This window comes from Giraffa tippelskirchi, chromosome 13, assembly GCF_054371585.1.
Source record: "Giraffa tippelskirchi isolate mGirTip1 chromosome 13, T2T-mGirTip1v1.2.pri, whole genome shotgun sequence".
NCBI lineage: Eukaryota > Metazoa > Chordata > Mammalia > Artiodactyla > Giraffidae > Giraffa > Giraffa tippelskirchi.
In genome coordinates, this window is record NC_137287.1 from 103,534,196 (window position 1) to 103,559,930 (window position 25,735).

The following is a 25,735-nucleotide window of genomic DNA, read 5'->3' on the forward strand; positions in this document are numbered from 1 at the left end:
AACAAGCATGAGCTGAGCCAGCCTTGCTTCCACCTCGGGGCCTTTGTGCTCACTGTCTCCCCTGTCTGGCACACTCTTCCTAGAGCTCTTTGCCTGTCTGGCTCCTTCTCATCCTTTGGGCCTCAGAGAGGGCTTCCCTGGCCACTTAGTCTCAAGTGGGTCCCCGCTGTGACTCGCTGTGACTCGCTGTGCCTCCCTGCTTTACTCCTTCTGAATGCTTCTCACTGGAAAAAATGATCTCGTTTCTTTGGTTGTCCCCAGGTTCACTGTCTGCCTCCCCCAACTAGAATGGGAGCACATGATGGTAGGGACATGGTCTGTCCTCTGCTGCATCTTGCACCCTCCACACTGGCATGCAGTAGGTGCTCAACGTATATTTGTTGGATGAAGTATAACAATTGTGCCAAATAGGGTCCTCCGAGAGGCGAGCCAGCCCACACCCAGCTGGTCACCCCCTCACATGACTCGTTCAGCCCGCCTGTGCCTGCACCTCACTGAGCCCTGTGCCAACTGGGGGCCACAGAGACAATGAGACATCCCCCACCCTCAAGGAGATCCCTGTAACCCCTCATTCTTTACTGCGAGCTCTTTGTGTCTACCTTGACTCAGAAAACAGACAGTTGTACTTCATCCTTCCATCCATCAATCCACCCAATCATCCCACAGACCCTTGAGCATCCACTGAACTCTCAGCCCTTATTCCAGGAATACTAGGTGATTCAGGCAGGCTTCCTCCCTGGAGATGTTCACAGTGTGGGGGTTACACTGACAAGTAAGAAGATGGCCACACTATAGGGCGCAATAGATTCAATTCAGAATCAGCCAGTCAAAAAGTCAAAAACTGATGGTCACTATGGTTTTATCTCCTTTGCCTCCGCCCTCTGGCTAGATGGTGTTGAGGGTTTGGGATGCTTACCTGTTCAAAGGGGCTTTTCCCACCTTAAAGTCACCCTTTTCTTAGCGCACAGGAAACCTCTTTGCCCTGTGAAATCTCCCCTCTGTGGCCATGAGGACGTCCTCACTCCCAGCCCTGACCCTTCTGTCCTGGAATGCCCCAAGCACATGCCCTTCCTGCTGCAGGGGGGTGGCAGTTTGGCTGCTTCTCTGTCCTTCTAGGCTTTCTCCTGGGACATCTGTGCTCTGCTCCCCGGCTCCAGGCTCTGAACACTTAGAGAATCCCTGCACCACACCTCACCTTGCAGCAGCCTTAAAGGAGGCATGGCTGGTATTACTCCTTAAAGTGATATAACTGATGAGTGGAAAAGGCCAGGTGCAGAGGACAGACATGGTGGGTTATCATTTGAATGATAACTTAATGGCTGGTTCTCGACCTTGAGTGCATCAGTATCACCTAGGGGGTTAGTTAAAACGCTGGTTTCTGAGCCCCACTCCTCGGCTGTCCAATTCATAATTGGCATTTCTAACAAGTTCTCAGGTGAGGTGGATGCTGCTGGTCCAGGGACCCACCTTGAGAACCACTGACCTGGATATCCATATGAGTCTTGCACTCCTGGGTTCTTGTGTCCACATCAAGAGACTGCTCACACAGGCTGCCTGTGAAGAGAGCAGCTGGGGCCTGGAAATCAGCGTGGGATGGAATCTTACTTCCTCATCTACCTTGAAATAGGCAGTATTTTCAAATGTTTCAAAATGCAAATGGTGCAGAAGGACATAGTCTAAAGAGTGAAAAGTCTTCCCCCCACCCTATCCCCAGCCAGCTACTTCCCTTCCAGAAGCAATCAGTTTCTTGTAAGTCCTCCCAAATGCTTTATACTTGATTAAGAAACTACATATATCTTCCTCCAATTTTTTAAAAAATTGGAGTGTAGCTGATTTAGAATGTTGTGTTAGTTTCAACTGTACAGCAAAGTGAATCTGTTATACATATAGATATATCCACTCATTTTTAGATTCTTTTCCCATAGAGGTCATTAAAAATATTAAATATGGTTCCCTGTGCTATAGGTCCCTATTAGTTATCTATTTTATGTATAGTAGTATGTATATGTCAATCTCAGTCTCCCAATTTATCCCTCTTCTCCCCTTTCCCCACTGGTAACCGTAAGTTTTTTTCCTACATCTGTGACACTGTTTGTTTTGTAAGTTCACTTGCATCATTTTTTTAGATTCCACATGTAAGCGATATCATTTGGTATTTGTCTGTCCCTTCCTGACTTAACTTCACTTAGTATGACAATCTCTAGGTTCATCCATGTTGCTGAAAATGGCATTGTTTTATTCTTTTTTATGACTAATATTCCACTATCACGTCTGTGGTGGCTCAGCGGTAAAGAATCCACCTGTAATGCAAGAGACACAGGTTTGATCCCTGGGTTGGGAAAACCCCCTGGAGAAGGAACTAACTTCCCACTCCAGTATTCTTGCCTGAGAAATCCCATGGGCAGAGGAGCCTGGTGGGCTACAGTCCGTGGGCTCGCAAAAGAATCAGACACAACTTAACGACTAAACAGCAACAACAATATTTTTTTTTTAAATAAATTTATTTATTTTAGTTGGGGGCTAATTACTTTACAATATTGTAATAGTTTTTGCCATACATTGACATGAATCAGCCATGGGTTTACATGTGTTCCCCTTCCTGGACCCCCCATTTCCTCCCTCCCCATCCCATCCCTCTGGGTCATCCCATTGCCCCGGCCCTGAGCATTTGTCTCATGCATTGAACATGGAATGGTGTTCTGTTTCATATATGATAATATACATGTTTCAATGCTATTCTCCCAGAACGTCCCACCCTCACTTTCTCCCTCAGAGTCCACAAAATTGTTCTATGTATCCGTGTCTCTTATTCTGTCTCGCATATAACAATATTTCATTATATATAAGTGCCACGACTTCTTTATCCATTGATCTATTGATGGACATTGAGGTTGTTTCTGTGTCTCGGCTATTGTGAACAATGCTGCAAACAATGTCTCTCTCCGATTTACACAAGTGGCAGATTCTACACTATACTCTTCCACCCCTTTTGTTCAGATCTTCAAGGCAGTGCCTACAGTGCCTCCTTTTCACAGTTGCAGTGTCTGTCATGTAGATGCCCCACCATCCCTCATCAGTGGTCACTTAAGCTGTTTCCAGTCTCATGCTGCCTTGAGTCTCCTTGTGTATGTCATTTCTTCCCATGCAAAACTGGTGGGATAACTTCCTAGGGGTGGGATTGCCAGGGAGACAGCTCTTACTGTATACTCTTTAACACTGCTTGAACATCTTCCCATGGCTAGAATCTCTTTACCAAATGAAAGCAAGGAAGGCAGGGGTATTGCATGGTGATTAAGATCTTTGGTTCTGGAGTTAGACTGCCTGACTTTGAATCCTGCCTTCACCACTTACTAGCTGTGTGATGCCAGGCAAGTTACTTGCTCTTTCTGTTTCTCGGTTACCTCATCTGTAAAATGGGGATAATAAAGGCAAAGATTCCATAGAGTTGTTGGGTGGATAACAAGAGCTTGATAAATGGTAACTGCCTGTTTCTCCAGTTGATAGCAGAGGAAACAGAAGTCCAGAGAGGGAAATCAATGAGCTCAAAGTCACACATAGGTTTGTGGCAGGGTCAAGGCCAGTTGACCTCTGGTCTGGGGCTTTTTCCATCACAGCGCGTGAACCACTCCTCAGGGAATAAATTTGGTTTCTACTGCTTAAAGTTATCCTTAGATTTTTGGGGGGATCTAAAGATCCCAAATAGTCAAGGAGAATGAAGAAATGTCCAAGGATGTGGTCCCAAGCATAAAATTATTTGAAATCTCACGTTTGAGATTAGAAATTCATGCTGATGTTATATTCAACTCTGTATCTACAGAGGAAGATGAACTGTGATGGTAACAAAGCTCAGCCCTCACTCACATAGGCCTCTAAGATCCTGAGAGGTTGATTAAACATTCTAGAGAAATCTGCAAAAGGAAGATTTTTGACCACAGTTGGTTAAGATTGCTGTATTTTTCCACCCAGTCTTTTTGTTCATCACCTTATCCCTCGCATTGGGTGGCACTGGAATAACCAGGAACATTTTGTATTAATATTTATAATGCTGTATTATTTTTCTTAAAGAAAGCTCCCCCCACCCCCCCGCCAAAAATAAGCTCCCCAAATTGCATGCTTCAGCCTTAGCAAACCGGATTCACCTGTGGTAAAATGTCTGTTTTAATATCAAAAGAATGACTGCTTTCCCCCCAAAGAATCTTTGAGTAAAACTGATACCAGAGGAATCCCAGGCCCTTGGAGTCCTGATGCCAGGCGAGAATGCTGATAGTCAAACAGGACTGCCTGCTGCTGGCTTATACACTGCCCCCTCCCTTCCCTCCAGGTGGTTCTTCAAGGGCATCAGCCGAAAAGATGCAGAGCGCCAGCTCCTGGCCCCTGGCAACGTGCTGGGCTCCTTCATGATCCGGGACAGCGAGACCACCAAAGGTGAGGCCGGCCCTCCTAGTCCTGTGCTTCTGCCCCACCACACAGGGGAGCCCCAGGCGTGGCCGGACACCATCCTTCCCTTGGGGTAGGCCATTGGCTGAACAACTCACCCAGCCCCCCTCCCCAGGCTGCCAGGCTTCCTTCTGCTCTTTGTTCATGCCTTCTCGGCCCCCAGACCTGCCAACTTAGGTCAGTGGAAGTAAGATGCAGTGGTTACTGCCCTGAAGAACAACAACCTGCTGAACTTGATCTTCATTAGCTTGGATTCTTTTATTTACCCATCAAAATATATCTTGTCCACAAGCCTGACTCCTCTCTCCTTCCATAAGGAAATGAGATGGGCTCGGGCTGTAGGAAGAGCCCCCCAGCCAGCCTTGTCTGGGACCTGTTTCAAATAACTCCTTTGAGGTATTTGGATATTTTGATGTCGCTGACCTGCTTCCTGAAATTTCTGTGCTGTGAGGGTGGTTTTGTGCCCGGTCATTGCACAGGAGGCAAGAGCACTGCCCCCAAACAACAAATAACTCAAACTGGCATCAACTAAGGCCAGTTTTGCCAAAGGTATGATTGTAAGTAGGAGTCCTGTGATTTCGGATTTCACACACAGTGTGTGCCTTTACTACTGTGTTTAGATTCAAGACTGCTTGGTTCAGAGAAATCAGTAAATTGTATAAAGTGTGACCTTACAGTACCCTGGACAATCAGTTCGGGGGCCTTCTACTTGCCCCCTGGTTTCTGAACTGGGGAAGCCTGAATGTGGCTAAAACAGCACTCACAATCTGTGTTTCAGGTCAGGGAATGTTTGGGCTTTATTTCCTCCCACCCAACAAACTCCCTACCAGCCCCCAGAGGAAAAGAAATGGTACAAAAAGATAAAGCCGTACACAGCCCTTGGCTTCTCTTCTCCCTCTGGGCCATCTTGCACACAAGGGCAGGAAGGTGAGCCTGGCCACTCCCACAGCCCTCAGAGGGAGCATAGGTGAGTTCACCGAGTTAATAAACTTGTAGTACAAGTGCCCTGAGTCCCATCCTGCTGCTTCCTGGATTCTGCCCTTCCCCGCCCAGCATCAGCCAAGTCAGCCTCCCCTTGACTGGGCAGAGTGGTTAAGAGTGTGATCCCAGCTGCTTGGGTTTGAAGCCCAGCTCTGCTACTTACAGGCTGTGTGACTGCAGATTAGGTACTTCATCTCCCTGGACCTTAGTCTCCTTATGTATGACATTGTGATGATATAAAACCTCTACCTGTGGGGTTATTCATTCACCGTAATGAACAATATAGCTTATTATAATGCATATAACTACAGTCCATTATAATGAATATTATTCCTATCTATTCATTGTTTATTATTTATTATTCATATTCATTCATTGTCAAGAGCTGACTCATTTGAAAAGATCCTGATGCTGCGAAAGATTGAGGGCAGGAGGAGAAGGGGGTGACAGAGGATGAGATAGTTGGATGGCATCATCGACTCAATGAACATGAGTTTGAGCAAACTTCAGGAGATAGTGAGGGACAGGGACGCCTGGCATGCTGCAGTCCATGGGGTTGCAAAGAGTTGGACATGACTGAGCAACCAAACAACAGACATTAAAGAATCCGCCTGTAATGCAGGAGACCTGGGTTTGATCTCTGGGTCAGGAAGATGTCTTGGAGGAGGGCATAGCATCCACTCCAGTATTCTTGCCTGGAGAATCCCAATGGACAGAGGAGCCTGGTGGGCTACAGACTATGGGTTCACAAAGAGTCTGACATGACTGAGTGACTAAGCACAGCACAGCCTAGCATGCATGATAATTGATCAGTCGTGTCCAACTCTTTCCAACCCATGGACTGTACCCCTCCGGGCCCCTCTGTCCATGGAATTCTCCAGGCAGGAATACTGGAGTGGGTAGCCATTCCCTTCTCCAGGGGATCTTCCGGACTCAGGGATCAAATTTGGGTCTCCTCCATTGCAGGCAGATTCTTTACCACCCGAGGCACCAGGGAAGCCCCAGCATGTATGGTCAACTGTAATTCATGCAACAATTTCAACCTCCCCCATATCCTATGACATGGTGCTATTGTGGTAGAGAAAGCTGAGAGAGAGAGAAGCTAATAACTTGCCCAAGGACACACAGCTCACAAATGGCAGAACTGTGGCCAGGGACTGAAAGACCTGTGTGTTTCTGGTCTATGTGAATCCAGGATACTTCCCCATCACCAGCTCCTTAACTGAATCACATCTGCAGAATCCCTTTACCATGTGAAGTGATACACACACAGGTGTCAGGGATTAGGATGTGGGGGGCCGTGACTCAGCCTGCCGCAACATTTAATATGGACACTTACATTTCACTGTTTATATTGTAATAGTTGAACTGGATTGGTTTGTTTGTTTAATCTTTCTGCTTGTTTGCTTCTAAATAGCCTAACTTTTTTTTTTCAGAATTAATGTTTATTTGTATTTAAATAACCTATGGATATACCCATACTGCTTTTACTATAAAATCATCTAATTTTATTTTTTAAATTAACTAGTTTATTTTGATTGGAGGATAATTACTTTACAATATTGTGATGGTTTTTGCCATACATCAACATGAATCGGTCACAGGTATACATGTGACCCCACATCCTGAACCCCCCTCCCACCTCTCTGCCCACCCTTTTCCTCTGGGTTGTCCCAGACCACCAGCTTTGGGTGCCCTACTTCATGCATGGAACTTGCTGCTGCTGCTGCTGCTATGTCGCTTCAGTCGTGTCCGACTCTGTGCGACCCCATAGACGGTAGCACAGATTCTGGGATTCTCCAGGCAAGAACAATGGAGTGGGGTGCCATTTCCTTCTCCAGTGCATGAAAGTGAAAAGTGAAAGTGAAGTCGCTCAGTCGTGTCTGACTCTTCGCGACCCCATGGGCTGCAGCCTACCAGGCTCCTCCGTCCATGGGATTTTCCAGGCAAGAGTACTGGAGTGGGGTGCCATTGCCTTCTCCGATTGAACTTGCACTAGTCATCTATTTTACATATGGTGATGTACATGTTTCAATGCTATTCTCTCAAATCATCCCACCCTCGCTTTCTCCCTCTGAATCCTAAAGTCTGTTCTTTACATCTGTGTCTCCTTTGCTGCCCTGCATGTAGGATCGTCACTACCGTTTTTCTAAATTCCATATATATGTGTTAATATATAGTATTTGTCTTTCTCTTTCTGACTTACTTCAGTCTGTATAATAGGCTCCAGATCCACCTCATTAGAACTGACTCAAATGCATTCATTTTATAGCTGAGTAATATTCTATTGTGTGTATGTACCACAACTTCCTTATCCATTTATCTGCCGATGGACATCTAGGTTGCTTCCATGTCCTAGCTATTCTAAATAGTGCTAAACAGCCTCGCTTTTTACCAAACTGGTGTGGTATCTTGGTATTTGTGAAAAATAGATAGATAATAGGAAGAAAAAGAAATAATAATAAACTCAATGACAGCCAACATTACTGAGCTTTTACATCCTGAGTACAAGCGTTAACTTCTTTTACCACCAGGCAATGTGTTAAGGGGAGGAGATATGATGACCAATTCCATTCTACAGATAAGGAAACTGAGGCACAGAGAGGTGACTTGGTCACATGTCCAAGGTCTCACAGCAGGACATGGAACAGCCTGACAAGCACCCCGGCAGCCTGACTCTACCGCCCACTCCTACCCTCTGCTCCACTGTGCGGATGTCAAGACGGTGCCAGCAGTGGCTTTACAGGCTGTCAGGGTGCTGACACCGGGTGGTTTCTCTCTGGCCCACACAGGGAGCTACTCTTTGTCCGTGCGAGACTACGACCCTCAGCACAGGGACACGGTGAAACATTACAAGATCCGCACGCTGGACAATGGGGGTTTCTACATCTCGCCCCGGAGCACCTTCGGCAGCCTGCAGGAACTGGTGGCCCACTATAAGAGTGAGTCCTGCGGGACTGCCTCCCTTCTGGGGGCCCAGCTGGGTGGGCCTCTCTCCTGGGAATCCTAGTCAAGGGGGCACTGCTGCCTCTCAGGCCTGCTAAGGTTTTCCCGACCCTCCCCTCAGACAAACAGTTGCTTTGGATTCTCCTGAAGTCTTTGGTCTGTTGAGCAGGAGGGTAGAGATGCCATCTCACCATGCTCTGTTCTCTTGGGAATATCTTCAATGGAGTGGCCCTTTGGAACAGGGGTCAGATGCAGTGGACCAGGCAGGGAGGCCTGGAGGAAAAGCCTGAGGCTGGCTTGGGGCTGCCTGCCCTCAGCTAACCAGGGGGCTCTGTTCCAGAGGGAAGCGACGGACTCTGCCAGAAGCTGACAGTGCCCTGCATGTCTTCCAAGCCCCAGAAACCTTGGGAGAAAGACGCCTGGGAGATCCCCCGAGAGTCCCTCAAGATGGAGAAGAAACTTGGAGCTGGGCAGTTTGGGGAAGTCTGGATGGGTAAGGACCCAGGGCCAAAGCCAGGAGGGGAGAAAGGGGAGAAGGAGGTCCTTGCTTCCAGGAACAGCCCAAGGCCAAGTGGGAATGTCACCCAGGCCAGAGGGGAGATTTGAATAATAACCGTAAAGGAGTGATTCCTCTTATAGCAAAGCAAATAGTCCTGCCATGCAAACACTGCCATGCAAATCTTTGAGGTCAGACCTGTTGGGGTCAAAAACTTTCTTCTAAGAAGCGGGAGTCCTAGATGAAGAGTCTGCTTCCTCACATGGAGCTGGGACAGTCTGGGATTGAGAGAACCAAAGCATCTCTTAGAATGATGAGAATTAAGAATGGGAAAGTGTAGCTTGGAGATTTCTAGGTGAGTTCAATGTTGGCAGCTGATGAACACGCTGTTCTAAGCCCCTTCCATGTGCCCAGAGTCGTGCTAGGGCATTGTAGGGCTTCAAAAAAACATATTCCACCCCTGTTGGGCTGCCTCTAACGACTTAAGAATAGCAAAGCCTGTGGGGGTTTGCAGAACTGTGGGGGTAGACGCGATGCCTGGCCCAGTGCCTGGTGCCCCCACACTGTGTTTATACTCCACCACGTTCCAAATGGGAGTGAAGACAGCTTACAGAGATGCAAACAATTCAGCCAGAAAAAAAACAAGTTTAAAATCCACTCACTTCAACTATATATATTGAGAGCCTGCTATGTGTCAGGCACTGAAGAAGAAAAGGTGGCAGAGAAAGTATGATGAGGAAGGTAAGAGAGATCAGACTGATGGGTTAGAAAACAAATACACACACACACACACACACACACACACACACACACTGCTGCTGCTGCTAAGTCGCTTCAGTCGTGTCTGACTCCGTGCGACCCCATAGACGGCAGCCCACCAGGCTCCGCCGTCCCTGGGATTCTCCAGGCAAGAATACTGGAGTGGGTTGCCATTTCCTTCTCCAGTGCATGAAAGGGAAAAGTGAAAGTGAAGTCGCTCAGTCATGTCCGGCTCTTAGCGACCCCATGGACTGTAGCCTACCAGGCTCCTCCGTCCATGGGATTTTCCAGGCAAGAGTACTGGAGTGGGGTACCATTGCCTTCTCCACACACACACACATATTATATAAAGCCTTAGGCTCTTACTATAGGAAGACCTCAACTCTGCATTAGAGCTTCCTGGCAGCCAAGGCAAAAATGGAAACACAAGCAACACTGAGATTTACAAGATCAACAAGATGAAGCAGGGAAGGGGTGGGGTGAAGTGAGGGAACAGCATGAGCAAAGTTCCTGTGGTGGGAGAGGGAGATAGCTGCTCCAGGGACTGAACGATATGCAGGCGGGTTGGTGCAAAAAAGGCAAGGGGTAGAGGTGTTGGTGGATGACAAGGCTAAGTGATCAAGGCCAGTTTATGCAGGGCCTTGTGGACCATGATGAGACATATTTATTTTGAGAGCAGTGTTAAGATTAAATAAGCATTTAAAGCAAAGATGGTGTGTATGTGAATGTGTGACAAAACAAAGGTAGGTGTGTGAGTGAGTGACATAATCAGAGTGATGTTTTAATCCCATAACCCCTGCATGAGCCTTTGCAGATGAGGAAACCATAGTTCAGAGAGGTTAAGTGACCTGCCCAAGGGCACACAGCTAGGAAGTGGTAGACTGGCCTTCCAACCCACATCTACCTGAGGGCAAAGCACATGTCTCCCTTTCCTTCTCTAAGGGCTGAGATGGGCAGGAAAGGCTCTCTGGAGGAGGCAGGTCTGCAGCCAGGTCTTTGGAGCCTGTGAGGAAAGAGCAGTGGATCCTGACCACATTTTCTGCTTCTTGTCCTGCTGCAGCCACCTACAACAAGCACACCAAGGTGGCCGTGAAGACGATGAAGCCCGGGAGCATGTCTGTGGAGGCCTTCCTGGCAGAAGCCAACCTGATGAAGACTCTGCAGCATGACAAGCTGGTGAAGCTGCACGCTGTGGTCACAGAGGAGCCCATCTACATCATCACGGAGTTCATGGCCAAAGGTGCCGCGCGCTGGGAGCTAGGGGTACCAACTATGCCTCCTCCTGGTCATCTGCAGAGTCAGAGGTGACTCTGACATGGTTCTTTGGCCTTCAAGATGCCCCTAGTCTGGCCAGGAACTCTTTTGACATAAACTCACTGGGCCCCTTCGTATCTGACTGCCCCACTCTCCTGGGTAAAGGGAGTGAAATCGTGTTAGGGGGATGCCAACAGAAGGGGAGTGCAGGGACCTCTGGGAGAGGGGGTGGGGCCAGAACCCCTCTGGGTGATAGGAGAAGAGCCTTCTACAGGTTCACCATGGGCCCTTGAGGCTGGGGAGACTCCCTCGACCACCCCCGCCCCACCCCCCGACCACCAGCCATCTTCCCTGAGTGGACCAGTGCTCCAGGAGACTCAGCAAAGCATTCCTTATGCATTGGCTAAGCATCCTTTCCAGGCTGCTCCCATCCTGCCTGCACACAGTCCAGGATGTCTCAGGGATATTTTTTTTAGGCCATCATTTCCCAATAATGTTCAATTCCTGCCCATTTCTCAACATACAGAAACATCTCACATGACATCCATTTAGAAGGATTTGACATCTCAAAGCTTTTATCATTTTCTAAACACACAATTATGCCAGCCTTATAAAACCATGGCCCCAATCCCCCAGGCTCAGAAAGCTGTCTCAATCAAACAGCCAGTCTGGTAAGCACAAAGTCATTCTCAAAATGCTCAGATTCTATTTCTCATATGCTAGGAACAGTAAATAAATACTTTTATTTAAATCCATTACTATGAACCATGTTAACCACTTGTTAAAGTCATGAGAGTAAATGTTGTTCCCCCTACCCCCACACAGGCAGCCTGCTGGACTTCCTGAAAAGTGAAGAAGGTAGCAGGCAGCCGCTGCCCAAACTCATCGACTTCTCAGCTCAGGTGAGAGTCTAATGGGGAAGTCGGGGAAGGGGAAGTCAATTATTTATTCAACACATGTTTATTGATTACATGCTATCATAATAACAACAGTAATAGCTAATATGTGTTCAGTGCTCAGGATAAAAGTATTCTTTTTAACTGTGCCTTCTATGACCTAACTCGGGACTTCCCTGGTAGCTCAGCTGGTAAAGAATCCACCTGCAATGCAGGAGACAACAGTTTGATTCCTGGGTCGGGAAGATCCCCTGGAAAAGGGATAGGCTACCCACTCCAATATTCTTGGGCTTCCTTGGTGGCTCAGAAGGTAAAGAATCCACCAGCAAAGTGGATAAACCTGGGTTTGATCCCTGAGTTGGGAACATCTCCTGGAGGAGGGCATGGCAACTCACTCCAGTATTCTTGCCTGGAGTATCCCCATGGTCAGAAGAGCCTGTGGGGCTGCAGAGCTGAAGACACCACTGAATGACTAAGCATGCAAACAAGTCCTAACTCATATAGTCTTCACATCAGCCTTCAAGGGTGAGACTTTTTAAAATCTATTCCTTTGTAACCAACTGCTCCAAAGTTTAGTAGCTTGAAACTACAGTGTATCATTTCCCATGATTCTGTGGGGTTGACTGGGTTTGGCTGGGTGATTTTTCTGCTCCACGCTTTGAAACCTAGACCTCTCTTGAGGATGCAGTCTCCTGAGAGCTTCCCTGGGGCTACAGTATCTGGGATGGTGGTTCATCCTTTGGGTCTGTCTCCAGTGACTCCACATCACTCATTCAATAGCCTAACCTGAGCTCCTTTATATCATGGCAGCAAGGTTCCAAGAGGCAGTCTTCCAAGGGTCTAAGCCATCATAAGCGAGCTTCTATTCGCATCGTGCAGGCTAATGTCCTGTTGGTCAAAGCAAGTCACATGACCTAGCCCAGAGTCAGTGTAGGAGGGACTGCAAAAAGGCAGGAGGCGTGAGTCCCAGGAGGTGTGAGTCCCAGGAGGCGTGAGTCCCAGGAGGCATGGTTCACAGGGAACCACTGATGTGACAGTCTGACCACAGATAGGTAATTGTCACCCCATTTTACAGAAAAGGAAGTTAAGGCTTAGAGAGGAAGTGAAGTGGAGATGAGGCAACTGAGGCCCAGGGAGGTGAAGTAGCCTGCCTACTTGACTGTGTTACTTTAGGGGGATACGGCAGTGAACAAAATGGAAAGTACTGCTATCCCCCTAGGGTTTACACTTATTAAACAACTGAATCTCTTAGAGAGCCATGACCCAAGTAATCCTGGCTCAGTGTCAAAAGAATGCAGTGTCCAGCAAAGTAATAATGTCCATAAATCACAGAAATACTTCTTAAAACTCCATTTTCTTTCTCATCTTCACTTCACTTTCTGCAGCTCTTCTTACCCCCAGCCTGAGTGCTTTCCACTTCTGTCCTCTCTCATTCATTCTCTCCTGTCTGTGGGAAAACAGAGGAGGAAGCGGGTACCGGTGGGAACCCACGGCTGGAGCACTTCTCCCGATACAGGAGCAATCAGAAAAGGCTTCCCAGAGGAAGCGGTCACTAGGCTGAGGCCTGAGTAGAAGTTGGACAGGTGAAGATGAGAGGGAAGGGTATTCTAGGCAGAAGAAACAGTCTATGCCAAAGTCCAAAGGGCAAAACCAGAGCTCAACCTGGTCTCTTGGAGCCTGAACCTGGCAAAAATGGAGGGGGTGTGGCTTGCAGCCTGGAAGGTGTTAAGGGAGAGGGACACCTGGGCCCAGGGTGGGGCCTTCAGGAGTTGCCTAAGTCAGAGCTCATTCACTATGCAAATCCTGGGAAGGGTATAATAAAAGGCTTTGCCTTTCAGAGTCTTCTAATACCAGAGGCATATGGAAATCCAGAAGAGGCACTTTCTCTTCAATGGGTCCTACCTCCAGGGGAAACAGGAGTCTGGCCTGTTGCTAAATTGTAACTGTTACACTGGCAGAAAGCTTGCTGGGAGGAGGGTCACCAACCAGGGCAAGAACAATTCTCCCTGTGGTACAAATGGGGAAGTCAGAAACCACAGGAAGGAAAGAGGTGCCAGGCCCTTGTGCATCCAGGAGCAGAGGTGAACTCAGAGCCCAGGGACAGAAAGGAGCCACCCTGGGGCCTGGTCTTCACCTCTGGTCCTAGAGAGGTGGGTGGGCCCAGCGGAGACTGCCCTGTCACCACCTGGCTGTGTAGCCTCAGAACCACTCTGGGTCTCTCGGTCCCTCCATTTGCTATAAATGTGTTGGTCAAATGAATCTTATGGAGCAGCTGATCACTTTAAAATAGATGAAAACAGAGCTGCTCTGATGGAAAGGGTGACCTTTCTTTTGTCCCTCAGTTAGATTCAGCATGAAGAGCCCTGAGCTGGAATATCCCTACAGTCCCTTCCAGCTGATTCTGTGATTCCCTGCTACTCTCGCAGAAGCAAACCCATGTGCCAATGACTGACATCAGGCAGACCATCTGGTGGTCATGAAATCTCACCACCTCATCAACTCCCAATTTATAGATCAACCCTGAACCCAGCCAACCTATCCACTGTTCCTTCAGTTGACAAGCCCTTAAGAAGCAACACTGTATACACATGGACTTAGGAATTGTATAGAGTTTTGCTGTTGAGCCCAGGTCTGCCTGTGTAGTTTTGAGCAAATAGCTTAACCTTTCTGAGGGCCGCTTTCTTCAACAGGGACTGTTGAAGTGAATACTTATATGCCAGACTCTGTTCTGAACACGTGATGTAGATTTAGAGTATTAATCCTCACATGAACCCTCAGAAGAAGATTCTATTGTCCCATTCTACAGAGAAGAAAAGTGAGGCACAGAGGGGTAAAGTAGTTTGCTTGGAGATCACAGAGATGTGGGGCTCAAGTTGAGCTGGCCTAAGCAGGGCTGTCAGATTTCCAGTCCTGGTCTCCACTTGGACCAGGTAGTTACTTCTCAGGGATTCAGTTTTCTCACCTGTGAAATAATAGTGCTGAAAGCAATAGTACCTACCTCAAAGCAGAGTAAATGCTATTTAAGTACTAAATATCATCTTATGATTAATGAATAAGCTACAACATCCACAGTTAATGTTATGGCTGTTGTTAACTGTTCATCTGAACTCCATATAAATTTTCCACACCCATGAGGCCAAGACTGCCTCACCCACTCCTGGCCGGTGATGATAAACAAAATCGGAAAGTCTCCTGGTTTCGTTAGAAAAGGTTGGAGACTCAGATCTCAGTTCCAATGGCCATGCGTGCCCCCTGCTGGCCACTTTCCACAAGTATACCCTCCGCTTGCCTCAGACCTTGAACAGACCTTAGTTTACTCTGGCCAGACACCCTACCTCCCCAAATAATCTCACCAGATTGCAGCCAGCTGCAGTTCTCCAAAGTGTTGGGGTTCTGGGTGATTAAAGGCAGCATGGGGGCCCTGGGGGTGGAAATTCAAATCCTGGGGGTGTGACCTGACAAAAGTGTCCCTCCTCTGTACAACAGAGACGGTGGTAACACCTGGCTCAAGGACGTCAAAGACCCGTTTATGAACTGTAAATGCTATTTTCTGAGTTTCTGAGGGTTAATCATAAACCTCTTTATGAGGGGTAATGCACAAAGTCTGTAAGAGGAAAACGTCTTTACAGAAAAATCCCACATCTTTCCGTTGGGCTTCCCAGGTCCCATTGTGAATAAGAACCCTCCACGCAGTCCATTATGCACTCAGAAGCCCTGATGACATTAAAGTATACATCAGACCATGTCACCCTCCTGCTCCAAGACTTGCCACTTCCCTTCGTGCTCAGAATACAGCCCCACCCCCTCTCCTAACCTACAAGGTTCTTCCCCATCAGCAGCCTCCCCCACAACCTCCACTCTCCTCCCCACTTTCCCTTGGTCAACTTCTGCTCAGCCACTTGTTCCATGAATACCTAAGCTCCTTCCTACCTCCGGGCCTTTGCACATGATGTTCTCTGCCAAGAACGCTCTTATTTGACAGAGCATTTGCTGAAGTTTCACCTTCTGACCATCCAATCCAAACAGCCCTCTACACTTCATGTCCTAGTACCTGTTTTCCCCTTTCTTGATGGTGTTTATCACCACCTGTGGGGGCTTTGCCTGGCTCCCCACCTGTCCAAGTAACATGTCTGGTGCCCACAAGACACTCAGTAGATGTTTGTTGAATGAATAAAGGAATTTTCCCTACCCAGGCTTGGGAGTGAAGCAGGCATAAGAGATACAGCGAAATGTGACACGTGAGCCTAGGTTGTTTCCAGCAAGGGGACTGGGGATGAAAGCCCTTCAAAGTATCCTGGTGTGTGTGTGTGTGTGTGTGTGTGTGTGTGTGTGTGTGTGTGTGTGTGTGTGTGTGTGTGTGTGTGTGTGTGTGTGTGTGTGTGTGTGTGTGCGTGTAGGTCCTTGTGTGTGTGTGTGTGTGTGTGTGTGTGCGTGCGTGCGTGTAGGTCCTTGTGTGTGTGTGTGTGTGTGTGTGTGTGCGTGCGTGTAGGTCCTTGTGTGTGTGTGTGTGTGTGTGTGTGTGTGTGCGCGCGCGTGCGTGTAGGTCCTTGTGTGTGTGTGTGTGTGTGTGTGTGTGTGTGTGTGTGTGTGTGTGTGTGCGTGCGTGTAGGTCCTTGGAGAAATAATGCTTTTTCCTTAAAGTATTCTCTGGAAGTCTTGGAACCCTAAGTGAAGTGAAGTCACTCAGTCGTGTCCGACTCTTTGCGACCCCATGGATTGTAGCCTACCAGGCTCCTCTGTCCATAGGATTTTCCAGGCAAGAATACTGGAGTGGGTTGCCATTTCCTTCTCCAAGGAACCCTAGAGGAGCTCCAAACTGGCCCAGGCTATAAGGATCCCCCCAACCTGGTTAGGTAGAGAAATGCCAATCTGAGACCAGGACCCTCCCACAAAACAAGGGGGGAGGCCAGCGCACATATTTCCAGTTTTCCGACACTTGGACAGTCCTCTTCTGCTTTGGGGTGAGGCATACACCTTGGGCTGGGCCAAATCTGAGGGTAAGGGTGTCTCTGTTTTGGGTGGAGATCGCAGAAGGCATGGCCTTCATCGAGCGGAGGAACTACATCCACCGAGATCTTCGAGCTGCCAACATCTTGGTGTCTGCATCCCTGGTGTGCAAGATTGCTGACTTTGGCTTGGCGCGGGTCATTGAGGACAACGAGTACACAGCACGGGAAGGTAGGGGATGGTGTCAAGGGCCCCGTGGGGCCCACTGGGGTGGGTCGTGTGTACTGAGTGTTAGGACCTGTGAAAGTGGTATTAATAAAATGCAAAGGTCTGTCCCGGTATCAGCTGTGTGTTGTTAAGCTGGAGGGGCTCCATCGTGAGTTTTGGCCTCCAGTCTCCCCCAGTAAGTGGGATCAATTGTAGATTGGGTCAGTCAAGTCATGTTAAAATTAAGGGTAAGGGTAAGCGCAAGAGCAACTTTAGGTGTGATAGACAAAAACAGGGAAGAATCTAAATGTCCACAAAGAGTAGAATGATATTTAAATTGTGGTTTATTCACAGAATATCATTATGTAGCGATGAGAAGTTACAAACCAATGACACATGCAAACGCAAAAGAAAATGGACAACTCTCACAGGCATAACATCAAAATAAGGGAACTCAGACCAAAAAGGTAGATGCTGGATAGTTCCACTTATATAAAATTCAGAAGCAGGTAAACATGTATGCGAAGGTTGACAGCAGCATTATTCTTAACAGCCAAAAAGTGGAAGTAATCCAAAAGTCCATCAACTGATAAACAAATACACAAAGTGAGATCTAGACATGTGGTGGAATATTATTTGACCATAAAAGGGATGAAGTACTAATATACCCTAAACATGGACAAACTTTGCAAACATCTTGTTCAGTAGAAGAAGTCAGACACAAAGACCATGTATTGTATGATTCCATTTATATGAAATTCCCAGAACAAGCAAATCTATAGAGACAGAAAGTAGATTAACTCCAGCCAAGGCTGGAGTGGGGAGCTAGAAACAAATGGGTAGTGACTGCTACGGTTTGGGGAAGGGTCGGGTGAAAATATTTTAAAATTCACAACTTTGTGAATATATTTAAAAAAAAACATTGAACTGAATACTTTAAGTGGCTGAATTATATGGTCTGTGAATGCATCTCAATAAAACGTTTTTAAAAAACAGGCAAAACTCAGTTACTGTGCTAAAGATCAGAATAATACTTAACCTGGATTGCAGGGGTATTGACTGAGATGAGGCAGGAGGGAGCCTTCTGAGATGCGGAAATTTTCTATATCTTAATCTGAACGGTGATTACAAGGGGTGGATACATATATAAAATGCATCTAGTTGTATAGGAAAGATTTGTACATTTTATTTCATGTTTGTGTGACACAGTAAAAGGGCAACCACTAAAAGAATAAGAATAGAATGTATAATTTCTAAACCAGGAGAGGATAAGCAGGAATAAAGAAAACTCTCTCAGTCCCAAGGAAGGAAGGGATGGGGGAGCAGGAAACACATAGAGAATTTTCAAAACTTGACTATGTACTAAATGATAAAGCAGGTCTCAACAAATTCCAAAGGACATGTATCCTTTACACACTGCATTCCCAACTACGGTGGAATTACAATAGAAATTACTCACTAAAGGTTAACTCAACCTATCCCAGACCAGATGGAAGGAGAGGAGGACTAGAGGGAGAGACATCTGGTGACTGGGGGAAACAGAAATCTTCCCTTCCCCCACCGGGGGTTAGGGGGTCGAGGTATCAGGTATGACCTGGACTCAAAGTCCCTTGAAGTTCTGCCATCCCCAAAGGTCCTGTGACCTCTAGGACTCCACTCTTCAGGAGTTGTAGTTCACCAGGACATCAGCTGAATCAGTGAGGTGGCCCCAAGAGGGCAAGTCCCCTGCCACACCCCAGGTACCTTGGCCCACTCCTCCCTACATTAGCCATCAGTCCTCAGAATGGATGTTCCTTGCTTCCACGGAGGCCAGATTGAGGGAAGTCACAGTTCTGCAGGGGACAGATATTGGCAGCTGTACTGATGTCCTGTTCCCTCCCCCTAGCAGAGACCCAGCTCTGACTGCTCCCTAGACTCTCCTTGACTCTGCTCTGTTCAAACCACAGGGGCCAAGTTCCCCATCAAGTGGACAGCTCCTGAAGCCATCAACTTTGGCTCCTTCACCATCAAGTCAGATGTCTGGTCCTTCGGTATCCTGCTGATGGAGATCGTCACCTATGGCCGGATCCCTTACCCAGGTAAGAGAGAGGCATCAGCTTGGGGCTGCTCCCAGGGCAGCCTGGCTCCCTTCTCTTGTCATTGTGTCCATTCAGATTGAGTTTTCATTAGTTTGTTATTGTGTTTGTTTTTTATCAATATTTTTACTGAGGTACAGTTGATTTACAATGTTGTGTCAATTTCTGCTGTATGGCAAAGTGATTCAGTATACATATTAATATAAATTCTTTTCCATTACAGTTTATCATAGGATATTGAAGATAGTTCTCCGTACTATAAAGTAGGACCTTATTGTTTATCCATCCTCTACATAAAAGTTTACGTCTGCTCCACTCCATCCCTCCCCCAGCTGCCTTCCCCTTGGCAACCACCAGCCTGAGTTGGTCGACTCTCACTGACTTCTTTTTTTTTTTTTAATAAATTTATTTATTTTAGTTGGGGGCTAATTACTTTACAATATTGTAGTAGTTTTTGCCATACATTGACATGATCACTGAGTTCTTGACCCTCACCCCCAGCCTCTCAGTTAACAACACCATTATCTATCCAGTTTCTTAAGCCTGGAATCTGGGAGCCTGCTTGGCGTTCCCTCTTCTCTCACCCCTTTCCACATTCAAGGAGCCATAGGGTTCTAGCCATTGGGCTCCAAAGCATCCCAAGTCTGTCCACTTCTAACTCCATGGCCTCCATCCACACCAGACCAATGTCCTCCCTCATCTCACTGGTACAGTGGCCTCCTAAGCAGTCTGCCCTCTCTCCTACAGGCCATTCTCTCCCTGAGGCCAGAGGGATTTTTCTAAAATTGTGGATCAGAACTTTTCCCTTCTCCACCTCTAACTTTTTAAAAGGCCTCCCAGAGAAGGAAATGGCAACCCACTCCAGTATTCTTGCCTGGAGAATCCTATGGGCAGAGGAGCCTGGTGGGCTACAGTCCATGGGGTTGCAAGAGTCGGACACGACTGAGTGACCAAACCACCGTCACCAGCATAATTGGGACAAAATCACAAACTCTTAATAGAGGCCTGCAGGTCTGGCATGATCCAGCCCCTGCCTACTTCTTCCCTCTCCCTTCATGTCATGCTATACCTCACCACCCAGTCATCTAAAGTACTATACATGTCCCCATGCTTCTCTTTCACAATACCCTATGCCGTTTCATTCACAGCATTCATCACCATTGATAACTATGTTTGTGTGATATTTTCTCCATCAAACTCTGAGCTCCGTGAGGCCAGAAATTATGTCTGTATTCCTTACTGGTGCATCTGGACTGCCTACTTTTGTGCTTGGCATGTAGTGGGTCCCTAGTAACTATTTGTCAAATGGATGAATTTATCCCCATGCCTGTGGGTGGCACTCTATCCTGAGTAGACCATGGGGTGTACAAAGATATATCTGGCATATAGAGTGCCTGGGACTCAGCAAATAAAGTTTTTCTCTGTTCTTTTTCAGTTGGGATGTTCCCTAGGGTATCTGTAGCCAGAACCCTGGGGCAGGAAGCAAGATGGCTATAAAGAGAATTCTGACTTTATAAGTAAATAGTCCCGAGCTTTAACCCTGTCCCCATCAACACTTTGAGAGATTCCCTTGACGTCTACCCCAGTTCTTCATCTGTAAAAAATATAGGTAATGAAGTCAACCACCTTGCAGAAGTGGTTCTGAAAATTAGAAATAAAAGGTGCACTCGGTTCACTCATCAGTATGTATCAAATTCCTACTGTGTGTTAGGCATGGAGTATACAGTAGGAGACGAAGCCCTTGCTTGGCAGGAGCTCACATTATAGCCTGAAGGAACACGCACTAAATAGACACACTTCTCAGTGGAGATCACTTGGAACAGAAAATGAAGAAGAGAGAGAGTGACCTTGGGCTCCTGTGGACGTGGAGCACTGTCAGAGCAGGTCATATCTGAGCTGAAAGTGAGCAGAGTGAAGATTGGGAAAAGGATTCCAGATAGAAGGCACTGCCAGCTCTTAGGGCCTGAGTTGTATCTGAAGAATACAAACAAGCATGGTAGATGGAGACAAGAAATGAGAGCAGATGGTACATTAAGGGGGGCGGGGGTTGGCAGGGGCCCAATCAGGCGGATCCATGGTCATGGTGAAGACTGTGGGTGTTAGTCTAAGTACAGAAGCTACTGGAGCATTATAGGCAGGGAAGTGGCATCGTCTGATTTCCACATGCAAGTGATGCTTTGGTTTAGTGTGGCGAGTGGATCAGGGCTGGGGAGATGGTGGGAGCTGCAGCTGTGGCACAGACAGTGGTGATGATGGTAACTGATAAACTGATGAGCTGGCACTGTGTTTTAAAAGAAGAAAGGCTGTGACTTGCTGATGTGGAAGGTGAGGGAGAGAGAAGAATGAAGGATGAGTTTTCTGGTTTTGATTGAGCAACTGGATGCCTGATGGTCTAGGGATAAAAATTTAATAGTTCTGTTCTAGCTCTGTTAAATTTGAGGTGGCTTATCCAAGATGTTCAAGGAAGCACTTGCATATATGAATACGTTTGGAGTTCAAGACTGGTAACATAGGACTTCCCTGGTGGTCCAGTGATTAAGAATACCACTTCCAATACAGGGGACAAGGATTCAATCCCTGGTTAGAAAACTAAGGTCCCACATGCCATGCAGCATGGCCAAATAATTTTTTTAAGAAAGACTAGTAATATAAAATTGGGGATCACAGATGTTTAAATGGTTGTTCTTGAGGATAACTAATATGAACTTTAATTGAACAAAGAAATGTTCCTACTCATAGGGTGACACTGAGTCTGGCTACCTGACTTGTTTTATCTTGAGGGTTCACCAATAAAAACCAGGCAGGGGATTATGGAACCCTGTAGGGGCAAGTAACAAATTAACAGACTGAGTGGTGGAAACAATAGGTAAATTGTTACAACCCAGACTTAGGAGTCTGGCACTGGCCACAGGTCTGTTCAGCTGCTCAATGACTCTCCGGTCTCTGGGTTGGTTCCCCTGTGATTGTCTTCCCCATGTGTTCAGATGGTTCCTGCAGCTCCACAGACCATGTTGTGTCACAGTGCCCAAAGAAGGAGGAAGGGTGTGGCCAACACTGGGCACCCGGCCCCTGCCCTCACTGCAGGGGAAGAGGGGGGAGGGATGCCTGGCTTGCATTGTGGGAGGGGCTCGGCTCCCAGGAGGAGGTGGGGAGGGATGGTTGTTGGGGAGGCAGTGACTGTCTGCCAGCCCGATCCCCAATCCCTCCCTTTTTAATTCCGTGGCTCCTTGTCAGGGATGTCAAATCCCGAGGTGATCCGTGCACTGGAGCGTGGGTACCGGATGCCTCGACCAGACAACTGCCCGGAAGAGCTCTACAACATCATGACTCGCTGCTGGAAGAACCGACCCGAGGAACGGCCCACTTTCGAATACATCCAGAGTGTGCTGGATGACTTCTACACGGCCACCGAGAGCCAGTACCAACAGCAGCCGTGATGGGGGCGGCCAGGCGGGGCCAGGCGCTGAGGCCATGCCTGCGTGGTGGCTCCCGGCACCCGCTCACCCTTCCTATTCTCAGACACCCACCCTCCCTCCAGCCACAATTCCTCATCTGTCAAGTGGGTGGGTCGGACTGGACACTTTTTTTTTTGACTCTAGCGATCCACAACCTGCGATTCTCAGGACACCTCCAGTTGACATTTCTATTGCCTGGGACAGCTGGATTCTAGTTACTGCTGCGGTTTGGATAGAAAACTTAAAAAATGATGAAATAAATATTTAAATAAAAGATCTGACTGCCAAAGGTTTTACTAATAGGTTAGCTTTTGTTGTCTTGCCAGTTTGGGAACATTTGCCTTTTGGTGGATGACAAGTCAAAGGGAGAAGGACTAGCAAAGACAAGTGGGGTTCAATGCTCCCAGTTTTCTAACTGCCCCCTGAATACTTGCTGGCTGTATTAGTTTCCTATGGCTTCTGTAACAAATTAGCACAAGCTTGGTGGCTTGAAACAAAACAAACGCATTATCTTACAGTTCCAGAGGTCAGAGTCTGAGATGGGTTGGCAGGGCTGCGTGCTTTCTGGAGGCTCCAGGGGAGAATCATTCCCTTGCCTTTTCCAGCTTCTAGAAGCTGCTCATGTTCCTGGTTCCCTTCTGGTCATCACTCTAAATTCTGTTTCTGTCATCACATCTCCTTCTCTGACTCCGACTCTGAGGCCTCCCCCTGTTACTTGTCAGAATCCCTGTAATTACACTAGACTCACCTGGATAAGCTTTGCTGATAGCACAGTTGGTAAAAAATCTACCTGCAATGAAGGAGACCCCAGTTTGATTCCTGGGTTGGGAAGATCCGCTGGAGAAGGGATAGGCTAACCACGCCAGTATTCTTGGGCTTCCCTTGTGGCTCAGCTGGTAAAGAATCCACCTGCAATTTGGGAGACCCGGGTTTGATCCCTGGAGAAGGGAACGGCTACCCATTCCAGTATTCTGGCCTGGAGAATTCCATGGACTGTATAGTCCACGGAGTTGCAAAGAGTCAGATACGACTGAATGACTTTCACTTTCACCTGGATAATGCAGACTAATTTTCCCATCTTCAGTTCCTTAATCACATTTGTAAAGTCCCGTTTGCCACATCAGATAACATCTTTGCAAGTTCCAGGAATTAGAAGGTAGACATCTTTTTTTTTGGAGGGGGACTATTATTCACCTGTCACATTGGATGGGTTTTTGTCTCCAAGGAGCTGCATGTGCCAGGATGACAAGAATGACTTTTCATGATCTGGAACAATGACTCTCCTGCCAAGCCATGTTTTTATGCAAATTGATTGGTTTGAATCTCCCTTAGGCTGGGGGCTGCCTATAGTCCCTGCATTTCCCATGGTCCAGCAGCCATCACGGTTGTGATGGAATCCTACAGTCCTACAGTGGAAACATGGCTGCTGAGAAGTATCTGCTACCCTGAGTGGGAAGCTCTCAGAGGAGGGGAGGGGTGGGGGGAGAGGTAAGAAGGAGGCAGAGAAGACAAGGAGGCAGTGGGGTCTTCCTGCATGTTGTCTTAGTTGAAAGTCCCCAGTGGTTAGCCTTGTTGTAGATGGAGTGATAGGAAGAGTTGGACCATGGGATGGGGAGCAAGTGATACCCTTCTATATTCTTGTATCTCCTGAAGGATCTATATCCTTTTGTGATGCACCCACCAGAGTCCCATGAAACCCTATACCGACTTGATTCTGTACCCCGAGTAGCACAGAGTCTAACCTTAGGCACTGGGTGTAAGAACAGTGGAAAATAGAGTGTTTTAACTTATGTAGCTTATAACTGAATTTCTCTCTTGCTTCCTGGTTTGGGAACACGTCTTTGGGTCTCTGAAAGCAGAGCCCAGGGTCCTGTGATAGGAATTTGCATATATGATTGGTGGCATATTAGATTGCTGTTCAGTAATCCATAAGAGGAGTTTACGTCCCTCCCTGCCCCACTGGTGTTGAGTTTGGCCATGGACTTGTTTTAGCCAATGGGATGTTAGCAGATATGATTAAGCAAAGGCTAGAAATGTATTTGTGTGGCTAGGCTTGCCCTCCAGCCTTTTGACCTGAGATGAACAAAGTCCAACAAAGATGAGCGACATGTGGAAAAGATCTGGACCCAACCTGCAGCTTGGATTTAAACCCAGCTGAGCACAGCCTCGATCAACTGAAACCCAGCTGCCCTGTGGACATGTGAGAGAGAAGGAAACACTTATTATTATAAGCCTTTGAGTTCTGAGGACTTCCCTCATGGCTCAGATGGTAAAGCGTCTGCCTACAATAAGGGAGATCTGGGTTCAATTCCTGGGTCGGGAAGATCTCCTGGAGAAGGAAATGGCAACCCACTCCAGTATTCTTTCTTGGAAAATCCCATGGACGGAGGAACCTGGTGGGCTATAGTCCATGGGGTCGCAAAGAGTCGGACACGACTGAGCAACTTCACTTCAGTTCACTTTGAGTTCTGGGGTTGTTTTGTTATGCAGCCTTATTATAGAAATACATGACTGAGACATGATCTCAAAAGGTGAAATCTAAATGGACAAGATCAAGGGATCAATTCCTGCCTACCTGCTCTTTCCATTTATACTGCCCTCTGAACCCCACTAGCCTACACTCTGCTTTATCCCTTTGGTCACAGGAAAGATTGATGAAAACACAGGGATAGGCACAGCACCAAAAGTATTCTCCATGAAAGAAAAAAACTGATAAATTGGAATTTATTAAAATTAGAATTCTGCTCTAAAACATTTAAAGAAAATGAAAAGCTCCAGTCTGGGAGAAAATATTTGCAAAACACATATCTGGTAAAGGACTGATAGCCAAAACATACAAAGAATTCTTTAAAAATTCAACAATAAGGAAACAAACAACCCAATTAAAAAAGTGGGCAAAAGACCTAAGCAGGTACCGCAAGAAGATAAGCAGATGGAAAATAAGCATATGAAAGATGCTCAACATCATATGTCATTCAGTTCAGTTTAGTCGCTCAGTCGTTTTCGACTCTTTGCAACCCCATGAATTGCAGCACGCCAGGCCTCCCTATCCATCACTAACACCCGGAGTCTACCCAAACCCATGTCCATCGAGTCAGTGATGCCATCCAGCCATCTCATCCTCTGTCGTCCTCTTCTCCTCCTGCCCCCAATCCTTCCCAGCATTAGGGTCTTTTCCAATGAGTCAATCTTTCGCATCAGGTGGCCAAAGTATTGGAGTTTCAGCTTCAACATCAGTCCTTCCAGTGAACACCCAGGACTGATCTCCTTTAGGATGGACTG

The 25,735-nt window shown here is 47.2% G+C and overlaps 1 protein-coding gene across 2 annotated transcripts in view; it reads left to right on the forward strand.

The window, feature by feature from the left end:
- HCK (HCK proto-oncogene, Src family tyrosine kinase) overlaps positions 1-22,742 on the forward strand; it is a 45,039-nt gene extending 22,297 nt beyond the window's left edge. The window contains exons 6-13 of one of the 2 annotated variants that reach the window (XM_081559573.1): positions 4,322-4,425; positions 8,211-8,360; positions 8,705-8,857; positions 10,680-10,859; positions 11,699-11,775; positions 16,794-16,947; positions 18,870-19,001; positions 22,233-22,742. In XM_081559573.1, the coding sequence (XP_081415699.1) occupies positions 4,322-4,425; positions 8,211-8,360; positions 8,705-8,857; positions 10,680-10,859; positions 11,699-11,775; positions 16,794-16,947; positions 18,870-19,001; positions 22,233-22,435 (1,153 nt within the window). In that variant the 3' untranslated portion in view covers positions 22,436-22,742. Of the gene's footprint in view, positions 1-4,321; positions 4,426-8,210; positions 8,361-8,704; positions 8,858-10,679; positions 10,860-11,698; positions 11,776-16,793; positions 16,948-18,869; positions 19,002-19,221; positions 19,298-22,232 lie in introns of those variants that run through there. The other variant, XM_081559574.1, reaches the window with a different exon arrangement.
- The last annotated feature ends 2,993 nt before the right edge of the window (positions 22,743-25,735 follow it).